This window comes from Haliaeetus leucocephalus, unplaced genomic scaffold (genome assembly GCF_000737465.1).
Source record: "Haliaeetus leucocephalus isolate CR32 unplaced genomic scaffold, Haliaeetus_leucocephalus-4.0 Scaffold180, whole genome shotgun sequence".
NCBI lineage: Eukaryota > Metazoa > Chordata > Aves > Accipitriformes > Accipitridae > Haliaeetus > Haliaeetus leucocephalus.
The window spans coordinates 652,796-677,414 of NW_010972616.1; the positions used below are offsets into that span (position 1 = coordinate 652,796).

The 24,619-nt window shown below is 36.7% G+C and overlaps 1 protein-coding gene across 4 annotated transcripts in view; it reads right to left on the bottom strand.

Annotated features, from left to right (window-relative positions):
- Positions 1–362: 362 nt before the first annotated feature.
- The window catches only part of DENND4C (DENN/MADD domain containing 4C), a 78,841-nt gene continuing 54,584 nt past the window's right edge, over positions 363–24,619 (bottom strand). For 3 of the 4 annotated variants that reach the window (XM_010564466.1, XM_010564465.1, XM_010564463.1), the window contains 13 exons: positions 23,629–23,754; positions 22,684–22,824; positions 20,408–21,555; positions 18,693–18,873; positions 16,941–17,050; positions 13,908–14,083; positions 12,671–12,853; positions 10,909–11,098; positions 9,757–10,002; positions 8,285–8,402; positions 6,469–6,622; positions 5,302–5,366; positions 363–4,635 (listed from right to left, as the gene is read on the bottom strand). In XM_010564466.1, coding sequence (XP_010562768.1) covers positions 4,499–4,635; positions 5,302–5,366; positions 6,469–6,622; positions 8,285–8,402; positions 9,757–10,002; positions 10,909–11,098; positions 12,671–12,853; positions 13,908–14,083; positions 16,941–17,050; positions 18,693–18,873; positions 20,408–21,555; positions 22,684–22,824; positions 23,629–23,754 — 2,975 coding nt within the window. In that variant the 3' untranslated portion in view covers positions 363–4,498. Of the gene's footprint in view, positions 4,636–5,301; positions 5,367–6,468; positions 6,623–8,284; positions 8,403–9,756; positions 10,003–10,908; positions 11,149–12,670; positions 12,854–13,907; positions 14,084–16,940; positions 17,051–18,692; positions 18,874–20,407; positions 21,556–22,683; positions 22,825–23,628; positions 23,755–24,619 lie in introns of those variants that run through there. The other variant, XM_010564467.1, reaches the window with a different exon arrangement.

Below are 24,619 nucleotides of genomic sequence, written 5' to 3' on the forward strand. Positions count from 1 at the left end.
CAATATACAGCACAGTAGAACACAGAACTAGAGTCCAATTCAACCATTTAGTTTCAAGACTTAAAAGTCACAAGGGTGTGTGTTTTGTTTTTTTAAAAAGGTCCATAATGAAAAGCTGATATACAGAAGGCACCTTAAGGCTTTTATTAGTTGAAAGAAAAAAACCTTTGTTGAAAACGTACAATTATATGAATAAGACGACCTTTATTTAGTGAAATAAAGTTATCTGCATTGAAACAATTGTTGAATTAAGAGTTTTAAAAAGAGAAAACTACTGAGTGAATTCTTCAGTTACTTACATTTTAACAATTTGTTTTAAAAATATAATTTTCTATGATCTAATTTAATATACATTTTGAAAATATCCCCTATGTTGCAGTTATTCAAGGAAAGCAGTAAACTCAATGAAAGGTATATTCTTCTAGCTGCAGCAATACAAAAGCCATTAATTCACAGTTAAAATGGAATAAAATTACTCATTCACAAGTGCAATGTAGCTTGAGCTTAACCACTGTGAAATTTCACTAGGAACAAGACTAAGTTACTTGCAAAAAAATGAATTTAGTTTGAAACATATATACTAAATAAAATATTTTCCATTAAAATTGTATTGTCTAAACTTGAGTTATATAAAATGTGAAGACAGGATATGACTATATGTAACATACAGATGCATCTAGTAACATGTAAAAGCTGGTACCTATTACTGTGCCAATACTGCAGCCACAACAGTCTCCTATACCTATGGGGTTTTGGAAGTTGTTGTGTGCCAGAATATATTTATAATTCATAAAGAAAAACTTTGTCACTTAAGAATCCTGATTTTAAACCTTTAAGACCCCATTTGTTGTTTTAATTCTACAAAAAAATAGCTATTTTGATGTAAGCACACAAGCAGTATGTAACTGTTTTATAGCTGGTGAAAGGTGCAAGATAGTATCTCCTCAGCATAACTGACTGCAGTTCAACATCCTTAGGGCAACAATTCAAGGAAGCTTCTGTGTGATAACTATTATTCCAACACAAACTTTCAAAGTTCTTGGGCTTACCAGAGGTTCATTAACAGTTTGCATCCATGTATGTAATCAGTTTGGTTTATACCCTCACCTTGTGCACACACTGCAGGTTTTGAAGTTAATACTGATCTGCAGCCATTTTCTTCACGTTTATACATGACAATTCCAAAATACACACAGAAAAGCCATCTCCTGAACAGTGGCTGTTGAGCAACTAAAAGAAGTATTTGTAGGGAAGAGTTTTGCAAGTGAGCAAAATAATACTTTTTCTGCTTACACTGAAAGGAAAACAGAACAAAGATCAAGCTTATCCACACTCCTCCTTCAGAACTCTTTGTCTAGCTCATTCATGCATTATGGATTCAGGTAAATCTGGATTACTAGGATTACTAGGAGTGCGGTGTCAAACAAATTAGAAGCATTTGTAGGTAACTAAGTAATTTCCATGCAGCCTAAAAAGTTCATGCTGTTACTACTAACTTGCAGAGAAGAACTCATTACCCCTTTAGTGCCCAATTTTCAGAAAGACAAAAGTGTTTGCGATGCACTCACAAAAAATTTTTGAAGACTTTTCCCTGTTTATTTTTGGCCAGATATTCAACCATAGGAGTATTGAGCCATGCTGAACTGTTTTATGCCGTGCCCTTCTCTTAGGCATGCTCACTAGTTCTTTCAGCATTCAAATTAGGGAAGCCTACATCTCAGAAAGTTTGTGTAGGAAAAAACTGCAGTCTCTACCTGTTTGTAGGAGGAGACCTAAAAGTCAAAGGAAGAACAGGAAGTGCCATCATGCGTTTGAAAGGAGAGAAAGCAACCAGGAAAAAAACACTCAGTTCTTAATTCCTTTCCAATTTTTGTGAACTCTTTTTTTCCCCCAAAAAAGCATCCTCTTAGATGAAACCTTAATAAACAAATCACTTTCAGAAATCTCTCTTTGCATTTAACTACAGATTTCATTCAAGAACCAGCTGATTAGTTAGCCATTAAAAACTAGGCATTAAAAAAAGCCCAAAATTAGAAAGAGTGAGCGCTTACTTTTGTCATTCTATATTAAAGAATTAATTTCAATAGGCAGATTCAAGATTTCAAGTAGTTGCATGAAGAACTTCTACCACTCTGAAGTCCAGGTACATACAACAGGAATAGAAGTTAATTTGTAGTGTACAGAAATGCCAATATACAGGAGCAAATCAAAGCAAGTTCAATCCTGTAGCTGTCTTCCCCTCGGGCTTTAGGGTTTTTCTTGTTTAGTGTATATACCTGGGGAAAGTCTAACATTTAGCACTAGATGCTGTGACACAATCTGCTTTGCTGTTTCTACAACACTACTGCCTGATTAATCTGTATTTTAAGCAACAGATGGGAAGGTTGTTTTGAAAAGAAGGTGATCTGCTTACAGAATTTAGTTCATAATAATATCATTTACAATGGTTTAAAACAATTTGGATGTCATCAGTTCTCTAAAACAGCACTCGCTGGATGGATTTTCTTTGCAATTTAATGAGCTGGGAGAATTTACAGGTAACGAAAACTTGATTCCTTGCAAGTTGCATTACATAATCATATGTTTGTCCATTTAAACATACAGCTATACAAAGATAATTTTTGAGTGTTAAGATCAGTATAGCTTTATACAGAAAATTTTGCCATTTTGATTTGTAGAAGTATTAAGTTGTTTGGACAAATGCTTCAGCAAGACTTTTACTTTAAAAGGATGGAACGGCGTATGTCAATTATGTAATAGGAGAAGAGAGGAAAATGTGAAGAATCAAGCTCTACTCTTCCATTGTGATGTAGGTCAGATATCTGCAGCCAACCGTGCATAAACTCAAAGAATAAAGAATTAAAAAAAAAGCCAGTGTGTGCTTTCTTGCTTTTAATTGTTGAGCAAGCACAATATTTTCATCAGGAGAGAATCTGTCCAGGCAATATCCCCATATTAACTTAGGATCAGCACTTTTAGACAAAATACAAGGAATCAGTCTATGATGCAAATGTATTTTCTCACTAATAGTGCAAATCCTTTGCTTTAGCCTCATGAAAAAACAAAAGTTGGTTTTGTTGTTTCATGTAGAAGCTGTTCCAGACAGATCTTCATCCCTCATCATTTTCAAGAGTGAAAATTCTTAAGAAAGAGAGTAGTACGAAGTAAATACATTCATACTCAAATGTGATTATAGTTTTAGCTATGCTCCTTTAACATGCTACAAATTTTAACTTTTTTTTTCTCTAAGAATAATTCCATCAGAAAAGCCACACCACTAAATTTCAGCAAAAAACCTGGAATCAATCTTATCATATTCCTCAAGTACCAGAAACATTTAACCTGTTGACCAGTATCCAGGCTCTTCTTGCAAAGACTATGACTACTGTAGTCAATGAGATATGTAAGGTGAGGAAGTGTCTTATCTACTAGAAGCAATCCAAAAGATGGATTAATCTTTTCAGATCATACACTCAAGCACTTCATTTGTGCTAATATACACCTTGAAGACCACATTTATAAATACATTTTAATTGAAATATTGAATTTGAACTATCAGTGCAAAATAATTAACCCACAGGCTAGCATGAAACCATGGGAAAAGGTGATAAAGAATTCAAGGAAAAGACACTTTTTAAGCACACATGCATACAGTATAAAGCATGGTTTTTTCAGACAGTATCTGTTTGACGAATGTTTTATGTATCCTAATGCCATTTAATCTTCTTATCTCATTCTTAGAAAGCCACCCATTTCTGAGCTGCTTACTGTAGAAGCCTATCATTCTTCTGGAGAAAGCGGCAACGTTCGTAAGATCTTTAATTTGTCAATGAATACAGGAAAACTGAGTCTAAGTTTCTGGTTTTTACAACTATAGACATACACTATGAAATGTCAGCCAAAGATAATTTAGAATACTGATTGGGACAAGGTGAAGGGTAGCAATTTTAGGTACTGTGATCTGACAAAAGCAACTGCATTGTTGCAACTTCCAATCCAAGGACTCAAATATTTACATTCTTGCATACATACTGCACACCAGTAAAAGATTCCTCTTTAGGTAAAGGTCATTTTAAAGAAGTAGTGAAGGATCTTATGTCTTCTGCGGCAGGAAAGTGAGTTCATTAAAATACACCAATATTGGTGGCTCTTAAGAAAGTCACCAACTACAGGCTGCTGTTGATCAGCCTTTTTGAACAACTTGATATTGTAGGGGAAAGATTTGAGGATGGAAAAGGAGAAGTATATACAAGGAAAAAAAGCAGATCGATCACTGAAACCAACTCACCCTATTATATAGTTTTAAAACATTTTAACGTGCTTTACACTGTGTCTCATGAGACGAAAGACAAGAATATATGTTGTAGCTCAATGAAATTGCTTTGACAAATTGCTTAATTATCACCTTTTGGGATTCAAAGTGTATATCTCACGATGCTCCTGGTTTGTTCACCTCTGCTTTTGTCTCATTGAAGTTTAGCGTGTGTCTTTCTCATTTTTATATTAAAGGTGCTCCAAAGCACTTCCGACAGCACTCAACCCTGCTGCTTGGTGGAGCATCTATCTTTTGCATCTTTTCAAGAACATCCTTTGGTAGATTTTTATGTGCAAGCCTGTATTCACTATCAAAGACCTCTGAAATAGAAAAAGCATAGCTGAAGTTAGTGCACACTACTGTTTCTATAAAATACTTTTGGTGGTTTTTATATAACAAAACAACTAACTTAACTAGCCGCTGTTTTTTTAAAATGCATCCTCTCAGAGAACCTGAAAATAATTTTTGCGCTGGAGCATCACAATGCATCACAGTGGATGCCCGTTACTTCTATCACAGTTCAGTTTGCCTGTTCCCAGGGTATTTCCTCTGTCACATCCCATAAGGGAGTCCCTTTGTTTGCATAGTACCAAACAGAAGTCAGGGCAGAGGAGATCAGGAAGGGGTGGGCAATCAGGTGGCTAGATGACAAAGGTCTAATATGTGGATTGGAGAAAGACGGACAAGACTGAGAACAAGTTTTCAGAGATAAGGAATTAAAGCTTCAAGCTAATAAACTTTGTTTAAAATAACTGATTACTGGTTTCAGACAAAGTCAAAACTAACGGCCCCATTTGAATTACACTTTCACAAAAGCAACATCTGCTTGAAGAGTGACAGCACAGTACTTTTCAATTGGTGTGTTTTAGTGAAAAGTTACTTAGAAACTCATGGATGAAAAGTTGATTTTATACACTAGTTTTCATATAAAGTATTCATATATTTCATACACAGGCACTATCCATTTCACAGGATTTTTTACTTACCAATGTCAATGTTCTCTCTTCCAAGAGACACCAATGACAGGAAAAGAATTTCTCTGTAAAAACTCCTAGGAAACATTTTGAAGGGCAAGTTAATGAAAGCACCAACTATCCTAAGCTTAGAAAGTCAATGCTGAAGATGCTAATCTTGCATTATGTAGTTTCTGCAACTGTTCTGTTAATCTTGATTGTGAGGAAAGTGACCAATCTACATGATTACTAGCTTAAAGTTTTCTCATGCCTGAATATTCTTCCTTAATGCATGAAGTCATATTATCACCAAATCCCAGCAGTTACATTTTCTATGAAAAATCCCTCTGCCAAACATGCCATAAAAACTCCATAAAAACAAGAAATATAAAATTAAGGACCACTTATTTATTAACTCATTCTTTCCTGAGGGTGAAGTACAGGGAGCAGGCTTATTTCAGATCACCCATACTTTGTTTTTTGTTTCAGAATGTCATGATCTATCTCAGAACTTGATATCACTAAAGAATTAGATACTTATTCTTTTTCCCTTGTGGAACTCATAAAGATTCTTCTCTAGGCAGATTAGCTTTTGTTTCTTTTTAGTAACTAGAAATCACAAAAGCAAAGATGACTTAGCATGATAGACTTCAAACACATCTTGTCTCTGCTGTAATTTACTTCAGAGGCTGTGCTTTTGTATGAAGCCCTCTTTGAACTGTAGTGCAGATGGCAAAATGTACCGTACAAGTGTTATTTACATGTCTCACTTTGTTTGTGGATCATGCTGTATCCACTTTTCTTAGCCAGTACTTGAGGTTGGCAGAATTTCGATAGGTATAACTAGGTAGTTTGGAGGCTATTCCAGATACTGCAACAGGACACTGCACACTTGTATTTATCAATTTGCTACACCTGGAACAACACCAAAATCTGCATAGTGTTTTTCTTATTCATCTGTAAAATGTCTGTTTTGATTAAAGAATTACATTTATCCATTTGATTTGCATGAATTAATGCATCTGGCTACAGAATGCATCTGTTTGTAAACATAGGCATAAACAAATTAAGTGTTTGGTGGACACAAATGAAACCGAATATTCCTGAGAGGCCCTTATGGAACTATCATTATGAAGTGTATACAGTCTGATCTTGTTTAACTTTGAGTGGGGAGAAAGTAAGAAGAGATTACCCGTTTACCTCTGTCGTTTCACATCTGGCTTAACTTTCTGTAGAAGGAGGTTGATTGGTTTAACAACATTATTGTGTTGAATACTTAGTTTGATGTTCTCCAACAAAGCCTTTGTTGCCTGCTGATCTTCTGCCACTGTGGTGGGTGTCTTTTCAGAAGAATCTGGGAAATGCAACAGTATAGATTATTAAAACTGTAAAGATTTTTCTTTCACTTTAATAAGCAGAAGATATTTCAGAAAGTGAGATATACATATACAGAACCTCTACTCAATCTACACAAACTTGTGACAACGGAAAGGCTTTGTCTCCTTATAGTCTTTACTCCACCATTAAAGTGACAGGATGCAACAAGTATCCATGTGCAAGAACTCCCACATGACAGAGAAATACAACAGACTGAAAAGTATCAGCATCAGATGTTGCCTGTATGGTTTGTTAGCTCAGATTTATTGCTGTACTTAAGTTGACTCCAAGAAGGTTCTTTTTACACAAAGGAAAAGAAATAAAACAAAACAGAACACTGTCGTGTTTCTTATCAAAGAGACTTTTCTTATCAAAGCCCTTCTTAAAAGCCACGTACAATTCATTGATAACTTTGGGCTACATATTTAAATAGATAATACACAGTTGTGTCAAACAAGACAGAAAATGATCAAGACATTTACCATCACGATTTGTTGCTTCCATTGCGACTTCCAGAATACACTAAACTATTATTTGTTGGAAAACAGTAACTCATGAGGGAATAGTAAGTCCATTTACAGGCAAAAATATAAGGCTATAGATTAGGCAGCAAGTACATTGTGTGTAAATGAAATGTAGAGCAAGGCTAATAATAACAATCACACCAGTTTAAGGTTTTCATAAAATTGACATCTGATGGTTTCAAATGTAATTTTCTGTTTTCCAAATACTTTCTGACACTGCTGTAGAGTTTATCTACAATACTACTACTTTTGTTTCACATTTAAAACAGGCCTTTTGCTCCTTTATTTACATAAATACATATATTTATGCATCCTCATTCATGTCTGAATGCTTTTCATATATTATGCTCAAATCAATATGCTTTTGTAGAAGCTGAGGGAAACACCACATCTTATTCTGTGCTCTTGACTGTAATTTTCTGATCAGTCTGTTTATTTTTAGGACACTTTTTCACAAACCCTTTTTTCTTCCTTAGAACCAGAATTAGCATGCATACTACACAGTTTTTAGCATATTTTTTAAAAGTTAAAACACAGACTGAGAAGTTCAGGTCAATGACAGGTTTTCTGCTGATCAGAAGTAATAAAATCCCAAAGTTCTCATAACCCGTCTGCCTGGTTTTTATTCCTTCCAAATCAAGTTATGGTAGACAAAGGTTTTTCTTGGATATTACTTTTTGACAGTCAAGTAGGCTGCCTAATGTACATATTAATGGGACTTGTGACCTTTCATTCATCTACAGAAACACAAAATACTTCTTTGTAATACAGTCTTCTTTTTCATCCCTGCATAGATATAACCAGATAATGCAGTGAAACATTCAGATCAGGTGAAGCTTATTTACCACAACATCTAGAGCAAATCCTCCCACCCTGTTTATAAGTGTATGACATATAAAGAACAGATAACATACCTTTTCACACAGATCAGTAAGGTATTTTCACAAATAATTTGACACCAAGACTGTGTTAAGTACCTAAGGGATTGCAGATGCTTCACACACTAAAAAAGCTTTCCAACTTGATGGGCTGTGTACACTTCAGACGCTACAGAACAACTGCTTCTTTCCATAGCCTCTGCTCCCTCTGCTTTCTGTAACATTGGTTTTACTTACTGAGATTCCTCCAAGATATGTACAGGGGCTCCCCTGGCTCTTGGTGGAGGTTGATATTGTCCCACAGAAGATGGATGTAGACTAGCTTGCTGTCTTGAGCAAGAGATGTCAAAGGAAGCTAAAAAAAATGAGAAAGGGAAGAAGTTTTACAAACATCAGTACAGTCTTATTATTTAAAAAACTGCTCTTTTACTCGTTTTGCAAACAAAAAAAGGTTTACTTTATTTATCTTGAATCCAACAAACAGGAACAGTTGATGTCTTCTAGAGGAAACTTCACTCAACCAGAGTGAAGTCATAAGTACTGCAACATTTAATTGCCTTTTCTAGTTTCACTTAATATATGAAGACCATTCAGTTTTCTACAGATATCTGAAGAAAATATTTGTGAGTATGTATCTGAAAATATTTTTTCTGCACCAAACACGTTACTTGATTTGTACTACTTATCATGCCATACCTTAGAATTTCCTGATCTGACTAAGATTTGGTATGTATGTCTATGTATTGGTCTTCCCAACAAGCAGAAAGAATCTGTATTTGCATACAGATATGAAACATATCTTTCCATTAAAAATATATGGTGCTCAAAACAATTGTTCCCTAATTATTTTATAAAATTAAGTGCCTCTGGAATCAATAATACAATAAGAATTAGTGGGCAAGAAAAGTTTACCACTAGTGTGTCAATTTAAAGTAGTAATTATGAGATATTATGTCCCATATTGTGGTTTTCCCTGCTAATGCATTGTATTTTCACAGTATGCTTCAGATTTTGTTAGCATTGGTCTTCAACCACATTACTCAGAAAATTGTTTTTGGTTCTACGTGGGGGCTTTTTGGAAAATCAAGGGAGAGAATTTTAAAATTAAAGTGCATACAAGTAGATAGGAAAATACTACCTTTTCACATGCATCATATAAAAATACTATTGAATTTGATACTTACATACAGAAATTGTATCAGCTTCAGAAAAACATTTGCTCCTTAAAATGGGAAAAGCAAAATACTCAAAAGATAGCATTCACTCTGTGTTCTTTTGTTCTATTTGTATAGTAATGAAACTCAGTGGAGTTTGAATAGCAAAAACTATTTGTGAAAAGAACAAAAAATATGGACCAATAACTTAAAAGGTCTATATACTAATGTATGTAACCCACACTTTGTGGATTAAAATGTATTGCAAGTTGTGAGTTCTCCACAGACACATCTTGTTTCTTTCTGTATATTAGCCTTCTGTTTAATGAATCTTACTCTCTGGCCTTTTAAAAGTGAACAGATTGACTAGAATTTGAATGCTCTTTTCACTCATCTTCCTTCAAGATTCCTTGAGGAAAACAAACCTATCTACTTGTATTCTAAAAACCAGGAACGTTGATCCAAGCTACTTTTATTTAGCTACTTTTTTTGAACCAAGCTCTCAAGTTTAGCTTACTCTAGTATCTGCAGTTCTAATATGATGAAGGCACTTACCTGCACTCCATCATTACAGTGTTCAGATGTTAGAATGAGTCCAGGTAAGTTGCTAGGTAGATCCAACCGTCGGAAATACCAAACTAGGTTCCAGAAAATTATAGGGTGCTGATTGATGAATTTGGGTGTATGAATTACTTGCTCTCCCTCATTTTCCAACAGTGATTCAAGCTCCTTACGCAGTACCAAAGGACTCAAGTAGGGTACAGATACAGCAAGAGGGTTAGGTCTTTTTCTTAAAGGATCCTAGAAACAAAATAATACACACAAAAGAAAAACTGGTCTTTTTACAAAGTTAAAGATTTTTCTTCCAGAAATAGTCTTCAGGATTACTTGCCCTGAAAATCCCCCATTGTACAGTTTCTTTTGATATTTGGAAGAAGCCTCTGGAAGTACTGAACACACAATAACTTTAATAGCATCAGCAGTTTTGACTGTTGAGGTGTTTCTTAACTTTAAAGAACAATCACTTAAGCTCTCTCTATTATGTGAAAAAGAGAAAATGCTAATTTGTTGTAACTTGTTCTTCATTATGCAGTTTCAAGCTATCTGAGCTGGTACTAAGCCAGCGGTGATGGAGATTGCAGAAAAATGTCAGTAATTACATCAGCTCTAGAACTGAACCATGAGTTCACATGTTAAGACAGCTTCTTGCCAATAAAAAGCACCAGGAGAGAGGAGAAACACTGTTTCACATGCAAGAATCATGTAATAGCCTCAATACTGCCTCTTACCTTCTCCCATCCACTCAACAGGTAAGCCTAACAGAACATAAAGGAGGAGTGTAAGTAAATGTGTGGAAAAGGAAAAAACTTTCACTCTTGTAACAGGGTGTTGCTTGCGCTACTGTGTTTAGTCTGCTGTAGAAGGTGGGTTATTTTTAAATCAAACTTCCAGTTTCAGAAAGACAAAGACTAGCTTCATTCTGCTAGAGAGAACATTTCAAATCAAGCAGCATCATTTGTACAATGTACTGAAAAACAATTTTAGATTAACTGAACCAAGACTTTTTTTGTCATAAGAACATGAAAATATGCTTGGCCATTCCCATTCCCCAAATGGACAAGAATGCTAGTAGTAGAACATTATTGATTGTAAGTTCATTGCATTCAATATTTTGCTGTCAACTGAATGTGCAGCTTCTAGACTTACCACAACTTCTTGCAAACTATTTGGAAGACTAACTGTTGAAATGCCATGAGATGGTCTCTGGGAAAGATCAATGTTTTGCAGTGGACCTCCAACACTGTGGCTCCGAGTCAAGGACACTCCTCTTTTTGGTGGATTATTGGCAGATGTCTTCATGGTTCTGGGATCTTTACTCTGATCTTCTGCCACATCACTGTTTGGATTTTAGAAGAGAATATGCTAATATGAAACTATTCAGCATTCCTACGGCAATAGGAAGAAAGCAGAGAAAGGCTGCCAAGTAAGTATCCCAAAGCAAGTTTCTCTATTAATAAGGAATCATATTTACCCAGTTAGCTCTACAGTTCAGGGAAAACAAAATAAAATGCCTCTCAGAACAGTATAATCATCCCCCTAGAAAAGCAGCTAAGTAAAAACTAAGACATGAATCTGAAAGCATTGCAGGTCTGTATAGGTACCATTGCTCTGGTACATCTTTATCTTGTGTAGAAAAACAGCCATGTGCAGTTTTGTCAACACACAAAGATTATCTTGTTCTGACTATGCTCATTTGTACTTCCTCTTCCCTTTATGTTTACTTTCTCTAAATGTCATAAGCAGAGAAAAAATATTATAGAAAACAATTTATAAGTTGCATGCCAAAATAACTGAAAAAATAAAATTGTGTCAAACTCATCCAACAAGATAATTTAAGCAAACTTCTGTTACAGACTTGTCAAATTTAACCCATACAATCAAGCCACTTGCAGATCTGGGAATATTCATTTTGTGCCCCTTATAACTGAAACAATGGATAAAAACAATTCAACTACAATACACGAGAAAAAACACCTAGTGAAACAGAAAGTGTCTGCTTCCAAATAATCTGCTAAGAGAGAGATTAATTTAGGGGTGACTTTCCCTCCCAACTTTGACTTTAGTTAAAAATATATAACATCAAGGTTAAGATTAATACAAGCAATACCACCTCACATTTTTTAAGTTTTAAGACTAACTACTATCACATTGATTTAAGTTTTAATACTCTGACACAGGCATTAGCTCAGTAGCTCATCAGCTCACAGGCATTGATACTCAAGAATTCCAAACGGAATAAGGATTTAAAAAAAACCAACAACCTTTTTACATCAAATTGTCAACAAATCCCAGAAAAAAAGTCACAATTCATAGCAGCACTATTTCAGTTCTTCTCTCTTCCAACATGACACCTTCTCCTTAATGCTTCTTCTTCTCAAACTGTTTCAAAAGTGGTATTGTTTATCTGAGTTTCAGTTCTACATTGGTATTGGTCATAGAATGGATGCTCGGTACAAGCGTTGAGTGCTCTGAGAGCTTTCTTTCAAAAAACAGTATTCCAGCAAATTGAGTTATTTTTCCCCATAATGCAGTGTCCTTCTTGTTAAATTCTAAACACATGGAAAGGAGAAGTAATTCTTAAATTTCTGTGTGTCATTAAAAGGTGAGTGTGTTCTAACAATACAGAGTAGAATTTTTACCAATTGCTCAATAGCCAATGGACCTGAAGATTTATTTCTATAATTTTATCTCTAAAACTCACTCATTTAGTGGAACCAGCTTACTTCAAATTGATAAAAGCACACTTAAAACATGCAAAAAGAATGAGAGGAAACAGGTGATCGTCAAGTTACAATTGTGCTTCTCCACCATATTTGGTACATGAGCCAACCTTCACTTTAGAAGTGGGGGAGAAGTACAGTAAGTGTTGATACATTTCTGACAGAACTAACAACCCTGTTTTACCTACCTCTGCTCAGCTGCAGAGCTAGTTTCTTCAGCTATGGTGTGGCTGGGCTGTGCATGATCTGAAAAACTGATCAAGTCAGCAACAGCTGGGCTGGATGACAGTTTGTGCTCCAGGGGATCCATGGTTAATGGAAGGGTACCACTCTGTAAACTATCTCCTGAGGTACTTTGCTTCAGGAAAAAGCTAAGTTACAACATGAATGGGAGGGGAGAGAAATACAAAGGTTAAGATGTAAGAATAAAATAATTTAAAAGTTATTTTCTACATTTACTTTCAAAAAGTAGCAAAAATGAGGAAACACAAAATTAAAACCTTTGACAACAGCCACAAACTTCATCCTACTCTCTCCACTGTAACTTATATAGGCAGAGTAAATGAACATATACAGAGATTTGATCTGCAAAATAAGAAATTCTATGCTGGACATAAGTCACTACAAGTGACCTTAGTTTGTCATGGTTCCCAGTCAGCAACAATACAGCAATAGCTGACACATCCCTGAAACTGATTGTTATTGTAATGGGACATTACAGACTAGAAGACCATACACCATTATAGGCACAAGATAACAGGAACGTGTCTTGCTTTGCTAAGCTTTTTAAAGTACACACTCTACAGATGTTCAGTTTCAGCATTAGAGAACACTAATGGAAGCTCTGTTTCACAGCAATAACCACTACAGTGAGAATCCATTTTAAATTACCTTAAAATAAGTTCCAGCCTTCACAGTGTAATTAAGAGGTAAAAATAGTAAGCGGTAAAAATAGTCAGCAGAGAAGCTTAAACTGGAGAACTACTGGAGAAACAATAAGCTGGAGCATCTGTAACTACAAGCTGTTAGTAAATTTAATTTGGGAAAAATTCTTTGCTGACAGATTTCAAAACTGCTTCATACTCTTTTAGAAAGTTCATGATCCATTAGCTTTGCTTCTGAAGCTAAACAAAATGAAAACAGACTTATACTTTCTGTACAGTTATGCTTGCAAAGAAAATATGAAAAGAAAAAGTGGTAAAAAGGCAACCAGTTCTTTGCTTTTTGGCTGTTTTACAATGCAAGTCCATAGTTTACATGACTTAAAATTTCCTTCAGTACAATCATGACTGTCAAACAGGCAGTGACATTCTTGCAAACATCTAGACAAAAATACTGGGAGATATAACTAAGATCCTTCCATGAAAAGATATAACCATGTACAAATGCAAAGGCAGAAAGAGAGTATCTATAAAACCCACTAACCTTGCAGAGCCACGTAGGTCTTTAAATTCAACATTAAGTAAAGGTAGGAAGGTACTTTTACAGAAAGGACAGGTGGTGTTCAAGTTTGAATCATCTGCTGTCCACCCAGCCATAATTTCTTCATCATAAACCAAAGCATCACAAGCTCTACATTGAGAGCAGCTTGACATCAATACCTAGAACAGCAAAGAATGAGTATTACCAGTTTTGTTTCAGGGTTCTTCTATAATTGGCTTTATAGGCTTAGTATGCACAGGAGTTTAACACGTATCAGAATGCCAGGTGGGAGGCATGAGTTCATCACTATACCCAGAGTTATCTTGTCCACATAACATTTACCTATGAAATGCAAATACTAATAATGTATTTTTCTTAGGTATTTTGAGACCTGGAAGAAGCAGTACCCTGAAATGTTACTAATTTAGCATTTGCAATTGCTTGCTCCTATGAAGCCTTCAGCATATACGAATTGTTTTGAATTTTATAAATAAGTGCATGTCTACTTCTCAAAAAAAGAAAAAAAAACAAACCAAAAAACAAACCAACCAAACACAAAAGCAACTATTATAGTGGTGTGGTGGGTTGACCTTGGCTGGATACCAGATGCCCACCAAGCTGCTCTATCATACCCTCTCCTTAGCTGGACAGGGGGAGAAAAATACGACAAAAGGCATGTTTGTCAAGATAAAGATAAAGGAGATCACTCAGCAATTATTGTCAAGGGCAGAACAGACTCGACTAGGGGAAATTAACTTAATTTATTGCCAATAAAAAGTCAAAGTAGGGTAATGAGAAATAAAAACTAAATCTTAAAACACCTTCCCCCCAATGCCTCCCTTCTTCCTGGGCTCAACTTCACTCCCAACTTTTCTACATCAACACCCCCAAGTGGTGCAGGGAGATGGGAGTGGTTGCAGTCAGTTCATCACACATTGTCTCTGCCATTCCTTCCTCCTCACTCTCTTTCCCTGCTCCAGCGTGGGGTTCAACCCACGGGAGAGAGTCCTCCATGAACTTCTCAAATGTGAGTCCTTCCCACAGGCCGCAGCTCTTCACAAACTGCTCCAGAGTGAGTTCTTTCCATGGGGTGCAGTCCTTCAGGAACAGACTGCTCCAGCGTGGGTCCCCCACAGGGTCACAAGTCCTGCCAGAAAACCTGCTCCAGCGTGGGCTCCTCTCCACAGGGTCACAGCTTCCTTTGGGAGCATCCACTTGCTCCAGCATGGGTCCTCCACAGGCTGCAGGTGTATATCTGCTCCATTGTGGACCTCCATGGGCTGTAGGGGGACAGCCTGCCTCACCATGGTCTTCCCCATGGGCTGCAGGGGAATCTCTGCTCTGGCACCTGGAAAGCACCTCCTCTCCCTCCTCTTCATCAACCTTTGGGGTCTGCAGGGCTGTTTCTTTCACATGTTCTCATTCCTCTCTCTGGCTGCTGTTGTGCAGCTTTTTTTTTTCTCCTTTGTAAATATGTTATCACAGAGGTGCTACCGCTGTCACTGATGGGCTCAGCCTTGGTCAGCGATGAGTCTGTCTTGGAGCCAGCTGGCATTGGCTGTGTTGGACATGGGGGAAGCTTCTAGCAACTTCTCACAGAAGCCAGCCCTGCAACCCCCGCTGCTACCAAAAGCTTTCCATTCAAACTCAATACAAGTGGAAAAAACAGAAAGTTGGTTTTTACCTAGTGACAGTCTCATCACTAAACTAAACTGAGAACTGGAGAAAAGATGGTAAAAGATAATCCTGTACCAGCTGAAGAATGGTCTATAATCCTTACTTCTTACACTTCCTCTTTCTTCATTGGTTCACTCTCACAGGAAACAAAACCAAAAAAACCCCACCAAACACAGCATATAATATATTTTAGATCTAATGTATTTTAGATATTTGCCCAACGGCAACATTTTTCTTTTACTATGCTATGCCCCTTACATAACGGAGTGCAGAAGTTTGACAAGCATAGATCTCCAGAAGATCAAATGTAAAAGAAAATTACATGGGACCTAGCAAAATAACACTACAACTAAAAGAAAAGCAACCAAGGCAAATGCAGTGACCATTGCCTACGTATCTGAAGTCTGAAAGGATCTACAAGTGATAACTGAAACAGAGAGGCATACTAAATCATTATTGTTCTGGGTTTGGGTGGGATAGAGTTAGTTTTCTTCATAGTGGTCTTTATGGTGGTGTGTTTTAGAATGGTGACCAACTCCATGTTGGTAACACACCAATGTTCTAACTATTCCTGAACATGCCTTACACACATGATCATGGCCTTTTCTTTCTCATTCTGTCCTCAACACAGCAAGGAGGCTGGGGGTGCACAAGAGTTTGGGAGGGGACACAGCCAGGACAGCTGACCTCAGCTGGCCAAAGAAATACTATATAATGTCACGCTCAGCAATAAAACTAGGTGTGTGGGGAGGAGTTTTCTGCAAGGTAGCTGTTGCTTGGCGTGTCATGGTGCTGACTGATTGCCTTTGCATCACTTGTTTTTTGTTGTCCCCCGTCCTGTTTTGTTTTTTTTTCCCCCAATTCACTTAAACTGTCTTCATCTTCAAGCTTTTTTCTCACTTCTGCCCTTCTGATTCTCTCCCCCATCCTGATGAGGGGGGAGTAAGCAAGTGCCTGGGTGAAGACTTGTGTGAAGGCTTAGCTGCTGGCTGTGGTCAACCCACCACAATTACTTAGTGACAACACATAATTTTCATAAAGGGGAAAAAAAAAAAAGCTTGAAAGGAAAAAAAAAAACCAACTTGTTCCCTCTCTAATTTCTGTCTCACTTCAAGTTTTGACTCTTCCCTCAATTGTCTCTTCTCTCTATATATGAGAGATGCATTAAAGAATTTAACACACTTGGTTTTTTTAAGCTACTGTCACACCCTGGGCTAAAAGTATCAAGCATCTTTGTAGTAGAAACATGGAAAAAAATTGTTTTGAAAAATCCAACCACAATCCAACTAAAGAGGTAATTAAATGCATACAGTAATATTGAATAATTGTATCTTTCATCTGTGAGTTTATTAATCTTACCTCCATTGCATAGTTCTGGAAAATGCTGGATAAACTAGTATTATGTGAAGAGCTGTGCTCTGACTTCTCAGAATCTAGGACTTTCATACTTCTTGGGAATGAAACTTCACCTGTACAGAAAAAGTTGTTTGGGTCTTGTATTCAAGGAGAGAGCAATTCATCCATTCCCAAAGAAAGTAATTTCTGTTCGACCAAGACAAGAATTGTACCAGGACATCGCTAAAGATATGTGTAGCTCTGTAACTTCACTGATATTATAATTAAATATAGATAAATAGCATTTTTGTGATTAACATTTCAAAGTTATTTTTGTCTAGCCCAATATATCACAGACTGGTAAAAGAAAAAAAAGCATCAGTGAATAAAATCTGAAGATACAAAGAAAGAATAAAGAAAGGCAAAGAACACTAAGATTGCCAATATATATATATATTCTAAAAAGTTGTTCAAGATTTCTTGAATGATACATCCATATGTAAATAGCAAACAGAAGGATAGTACCAGGTGAGACACATGATACGAAATATGCCATTACAGTGCTTAAGTTTTGCCTGGCTAATACTGGAGTAAAACAAATAATCTTTCTTTGGTAAGGCTGGGTTTTAGGGTTATAAGCTTTGCCCAGGAGAAGGGGAAAGGACTTTGAATGTATTTTCCAGAAGGAAATGGTTAGAATCAGTTTTAGGAAGCAAAACTATCAGCGTTACTTGCTCTGACAAGCCCAGTCAAACTTCCCTACACAAAAAATCACCACCACAGTGCCCTCATCATGAAGAAGACTCCTCTGCTTCTTCAGCTAAAGTTTATGTTTGTGAACTAATTTTACCTATCCTGTTGATGGCTGCCACTCTTTATAGTTAGTTCTTATAACCCTCCTAACTGGAACTAGGAGGTATCTCATCAAGATTTTGCTAGACAGGGCCAGCTTATGTTCAGTCTGCAAGATAGCTCTTCTTCTCTTGATGCAGATGGCTTTATGATATTTGCATCATTAAAGTACTGCAAAGAGAGCTAAACCAAACCCCTAGCTGGATCAGCAACACATCTTTTTTTCAAAATAAGAATCAAATCTAACTGAATCAAATCTGAACTCAAAATGATTAGATTTACTTCATCTAGTTTTAGAACTGGGGTGAGGGGAGAAGGACAATTTAGCAATAGGCATATATTCATCAATTATTTACCTCCACAGCTTCAAATCAAGTATGCATCCAATACCTCCTATTCCACAGTAAAGCTGATGCATTTTTTTTGTGTGTTGCTTTGGGTTTTTTGTGGGTTTGGGGTTGGGGGGTTGGTTTCTTTTGTTTGTTTTCAGTTTGGTCCCCCCCTGCCAAAAGAGCTGCCTCTGTTAGTTATGCAACTATTTGCAGTTTTTGAACACCGCTTTACTTTTCTGTACTAATATTTCAAGAACTTTCAGGGTATTATGACTTTACATGAATGAGCAGGTGTTCCTGGCTATAACTAGTTAGGAACCTTCTTATCACATACACAGAGGAAGTATTTTCACAATTAAATCCCTGTATTTTGTATCAACTTTTTATATATTCAACAGAGAGGAGAATTAGCTATTTGCTACTGCAAAAGAAGAGTATAGAATACAAGTACAAATTTGCTTGTACTTATCTTAAGGGCTTGAAATAATTTCAGACTACCATAGCTTCCATTGTTGCGAATTATTTCACACAGTTGTTTGGTTTTTATATTATAAACAAGTTATGAGGGGGAAACAAACAAAAAAAATCTCACCTGCACTGTAATGTTGTCTTCCTGCATCTCCACTGCTACTGCTACTGCCTAGACTAGTAGTGCTTTGTGCAAGCTCATTCGTAATTAGCCCCGGGACACCAGTTCTTGATGACAGATTATCTCCTAAAATATTATCTTCAAAACCAGCAGGGAAGTTAAAGTCAGCTCGATTGTTTTCTTCCTTTAATACAAGAAGAAAAAAATTAGTATGTTTGAGTACTCCCAGATTCATTACTTGACCTCCATCTTTATCCTAATAAATAAATAGTAGCAGATTAAGATGAAATCCTGTTGTAAAAATTTATTAGACAACCCCAAAAAGAGCAGCTATTAGACAAACCGGAAGGATAGGGGAAAAATGAAAGGCTTTAGCAGTGAAAATACTTAGCTGAGGATCATACTGAGTGACAAAGCAACAGGGATGTAAACTTCTTCACTACAGGAGAAAGAGGAAAAATGATGCAAGTAATTGTGATCTGGCAGTCATTACACAAAATGAAGGAATTATCAGAAAAAAGGACCGAGTTGAAGTCATATTTTCAGAATTGAAGACGGGAATGAAACATACCAGCTGAAATAATGTAGCAATAACACAGTCACTAAGACACAGGATGTGACAAAGTATAATTATTAGGATATTAAAAAAGGGAAGTTGCAGAAATTAAAGAGGAGAGAATGAAAAGATCCTTGAAGGAAATGAAAATAAGTCCCATTAAGGAGATTATGATGTGCCATTAAACAAAATTCTATAGAATAGATCAGTATACTAGAAAGGCACACAGGAAAACCTAGGTCACAGCAAAAGAACTCAGGAAAGAAAGCAAATCAGTGAGTTTTCACTGTCATAGGCAAAATCTGGTTTAAAAAAAATAAGAAAACCCTTTTTTTTTTATTTAATAGGAAGGACCCTATTAGTAACATCAGTTAAATTTGTTTCATGTATAAATAAAGCCAGACAGCTATCTTCCCCTTTCCCACCTTTTATGGTGGTTGGGGAAAGGAGGGATAATTTGAAAAAGGAAACAAGAAGCTATCTTAACAGCCTGAAGAGAGGAGACAAAAGATCCTTAAAGCCAAACACCAGATCAAGGGGTGAACTGGATCAAGCAGAGGCCTTTCTAAGAGAGAAAACTATGTGGAGGCACAATAAAAAGACTTATATGGAAAGGGGGAAGTTATAATACTCATCCCTCCATCTCCTCGTTCATTCATGCCATTATACTCTGAAATGTTTTACTCTGAAAAAGACTCTGTTAATCAAGTGTGCTCACACTAGAACCATAACATTTAGTTTCCAAATTCCTGATGAGTGAATTTACTAGATCTCAGGCTGTCCTTTACTACTTTCAACTTTAATCCTCACCAACCCAGCTTCTTAGGTTTGTGATTTGTTTTCACAACCTTTTCTTAATTTTTTAAAATAGGACAGGCAGTATGATATCATTTAAGATGACATAATTTTGTTTACTAGAGTTTCTTGGTGCAGTTTCTTTAAACATAAATAAATAGATAAATAAATAAATGGGAGGGAATGTTGAGAACACAAAGTCAAAGTTTAAATTTACTGCACCAAGACCATTTAATTTGCTTCTGTCTGAAAAGTGGCTTTTAATGACAGAGAAAAACTCCACCACACATAAAATACAATCTTCTGAACACGGAAGTTACCCCTCTAAGTTTGTCTCCCAAAATTTTTCATATTGAAAAACACTTGCCTCATCATCTGAATAACTATATGCTGAAGTTACAACTCCCCACATCTTACTGGCCACATTGGCAGCCTGCTTCATGCCTGATTTCAGAACATCCATTTTTGGTCCAGACAGTATATTGTCTAACTTCAGATTGGATAAAGTTGTTACAACAGATCCTAATGAGCCATGTGGAGAAGAACGACCCAGTCCTGTCAAAGATGAAGACCGCTCCTTTTGAACTCGTGGATGGGTTTGTTGCTTTGGTCGTCCAGTGAATGTTTTGGATCTGGAGACAGATGGACTTCTCCGATTTTCATAAGACTTGGGGGATGGCAGGACAGGATCCAAAGGCAGGCTTGACCTCCTTTCTTGGGAGTGACCAAGTGTACCAGAGGCTTCTGTTTCCCTTTCTGGCTTGTGCAGTTCCATGCTGGGAAACTTACTACCCAACGGGTTCTTCAGATTCATATAGCTCTCTATTTCATCTGCCAAATTACGTGCTGCAACTGGTGACACCAACTTTTCCTCAGGTTCCGGATGCCTTGGTTGCATGCTGTCAGTAGCCAGCAAAGATAAAGGGTCCAAGCCTACTTCAACATCTTCCCTTTCAATAGGCTTAACCACTCCATAAAAGCTATTCCTTTTAGTAGTTGCATCTTTGGATTCTGGTTTCCGTTTTTTTGACTCAGCTGACTGTTCAAGGTTCATGTCTTCCACGGTGGTCATGTTTTCATCTCCTCCATTCTCAAGATGTTCCTGCCCTTCCCCAGGTTCTTCCAGCACCGGTGAAGACCTATGCTCCAATTCCCAATCACTCTCAGTCACACAACTCCAAGTGCCACTTACGCCAGAAACCTGCTGGTCAACAATACTTTCAAAGCTGTGGGATTTATTCAAATGACACGGTGAAGTTTTGGACCCAGATAAAGCTGCTGTTAGAATCTTGGCATCTGCTCCCATCATTATTGCTATTTCTTTAGAATGCAAGTCCAAGCTGCCTTTTTTCAGCAGCATTCCTGCTCTGCTTTCACTGCTGAAACTGCAGCTTCTCTCTGAAAACAGTTTCTGCCTCTTCTGTCCTTTTTCACTTGTTTTCTTAGGAGAAACATCACCAAAGACTACATCTTCAACTGAATCCTGAGTTATGAACAGTGGGCTGGAACCTGCTTCTAAAAGAGAAAAGGCATTAATATGGTACCCATAGACATCAAAAATGTTTATTTCCTGAAATCATGTGAAATCTCCTTATCTCATCGGTGAGAAGACTGGGAGCACCACAATCTCAAGTTATCCATTAAGAATTACACTAGTATTAACAAGTTATTTTACTGGCTGCAAAGGCATCCTGCAGATCAAAAGGCATCTACTATCTACTCTTTTACTCCTTGAAGTCAAAGCCTTTTATGGCTTCTACCTCCTTTCCCTGTGCTAACACCAGGAGAGAGTAGGTACTACATCCATGAAGTAAAGGAAAGTAGAATTATAAGTAAAGATTGCTCTATTTTTTTTTTTTCCAGAGCTATATTCACAGATCTATACATCAAACTCCGTAATTCATTCTGGTTCTGAAAAAAACCTACCGTGTGTGTCTGAACAACACAGAAGCATTACTTTGTTTATGACACAGTCATATTTAGAGAAAGCTGATTAAATTTAGCATGTGGAAGATATAAACTAATCTTACAAATATTCCCATTCCTTAGGGGAATTGGGAATATTTATTGCCTAGAAAGCTTTGTTAGCGAGGCAAAAACCTCCATAAGTATGAGAATTCTACTATATTAGGATCCCAACAGAGGACAGCCAAGGACAGGCACAAAGGCAGAAAAACCAGTAAGCCCCAAGATTTGGCTTTTATATAGCCATAAGTCTTCCTCAAGCTCCAGATATGTAAACAAATTTTGTATGGCACAAAGTCAACATGCATTGTTCCCAGGTTATACATTGGCAATGTAAGCCACAGGAATAGAGACTTGTCCAAGGTCAGCAGAGTTTAGGTGACAAAATCAAGACTAGAGACCCTAATTTTCTTGAGTTTCTAATACATTACTGAAAGACTCTCAGTGCGGGAAAGGGAAAATCTTCATTTCAATCTACTCAACACTGACTGTCAACCTTAGAATCCACAGGTTGCTTCTAAGCCACCTTCAAAGGATAACGGTAGAAAGCAAATGTGTGAGATTATTTGCACCTCAGATAGAAGTTTTGTTTCTTTTCATAGCATGAAAAAGATTGCAAAACACTACAGCACAATAAGATCAGGACTTTAGCAAGCTCTGCTTCACCCAATGACTCACCACCACTGCTCTTCCTTCCACTGCTATCAAAAATGCCAGATGGAACTTTCACAATGCTGTTACCCCAAGAAGGTGGGTCCGTTGGACTATGTGTTTCTATATTCAGCTGTTGCTTTTCATCAGATTTCTCAGTACAAACCTCTACAAGAAAAAGAATGAGAACTTCAGTTAATTTAATTAAATAATTTAATTTGCACTGTTACGGAAAATACAAACTCAAATACTGTTCCCTTAGGTAATTACAACCTAAAGGATCAGTCCTTACTAGGTACTGAGCATTTCCTGGAAATAATACCCAGACAGATGACAGTAGACAGTATTATGCAGAGCACTTAGCTGTTCACAAGTTTAGAGCATATGCCAACTTCTTCCCTTGCTATTTTTTCAACTAACAAAAGTAGAGCAGGAACAGCAGTTCTAAGATTTTCATGCAGGGCTATTTGTCTAATGACAGTTTTAGAAGTCCTAACTCCCATTAAGGATCTAGTAACACAGACATGAAACAGATTCAGTAGTGAGAAGGACAAAATACAGAGAAACTAAGGGCAAAATCTGGACAGAATACAGGAGATGACCACATTTTCTACAGCTGGGAAGAGTTTGTAGGAAAAAGTAGTGCCTTTTATTAGGTCAACTGGTACAGCTAAAAAAATGGCCATGTTTTCAAATAAACAAATTAGAGGAATGGAATACAAAATACTGTGTGCCCCAGCACTTGTCCAATTTTTCCATCTATATTAATTAGTCTAATAAAGGGCTATTTCTACCTATACATATTCCACTGCTATTATCTAGGGCACAGAAGTAGTCCACCAGATTTCACACAGTCGTATTTTGACCTTGGCAACATTATGAGTTCAATACATCAAGTTATTTGTAGTAGTCTAATGCATGAAGCAGATTTATTACAAAAAGCCTTCATCGATGTAAACACGCATACTTAACCTCCTATTAGGTCTTCAGCTTTAGAAGAAATATCTTTCTCTACTTGTGTTTCAGTTGCATGAAGACTATCTCCATCATCTCTTAAAAGTTCATCCTTTGACCCGTAGCCCTGGTCTGACTGACCACCTGTTCGAAGGAATACAAACACATGCCTCAGATTTGGTTTTCTTTCCTAAATTAGTTTTTCAATAAGAAAATAAAGGAACTGAAATTAATTTGTTTCACATTTTGTTTGTGAAGTTTATAGTAAGATCACCAAAATGCCTTATCTGTGCACAGATCTACTTGGTGAGACAATTAGGCTGTACAATCCAAATTTACTTTTCTAATTATTATATTAAATACAAATTATTCCCCAAGGAACACTACAGTGATTAACTACTTTTAACGCACTGTATCTCCTTTCATTCCTTTCCCTTCTTGTTAGCATGAAATATTTCATTGCTGGGCAAGTTAAATTCTCAAATGCATCTACAAAAGAAATTTAGACAAGTGCAACAGTAATTGAGCAAGCTTCTAACAATGACTACATCCCTGAAAAGAACTGTACCATAAACTGTGCTACATCTTCGTGCTATAGTGCAAAGTATAAAATTTAATAGAAAAAAAGTAAAAATCTGGACATTTTTAAAAAGTCTTGTTCCTCCACGATACCAGTTAAACTTGACAGCTGTAACTCATTCTTAAAAAAAACAAAAAACAAACCCAAACCAAAACCCAAACTAAACAGTTTACAGTAGTCCAAAAAGTCTGCTATAGGAAACAATCCAGAAAGACACTCTTTTCTTTGTTATTTTTACCTGAAGTGCTGCTGCATATGCAAAAGTACAAAAATACTATATGGGACACATCACACAGTGACATGTTAAACAGGATTATTTATATGCCTCAGAGTACCTGTTAGAATACATGACAGTATTTAAAAAGATCAAAGTGTAAGTAAGTTACTGAGTGTGAAAGGTTTTAGGAAGCTCCGTAAAACTTGAGTGAC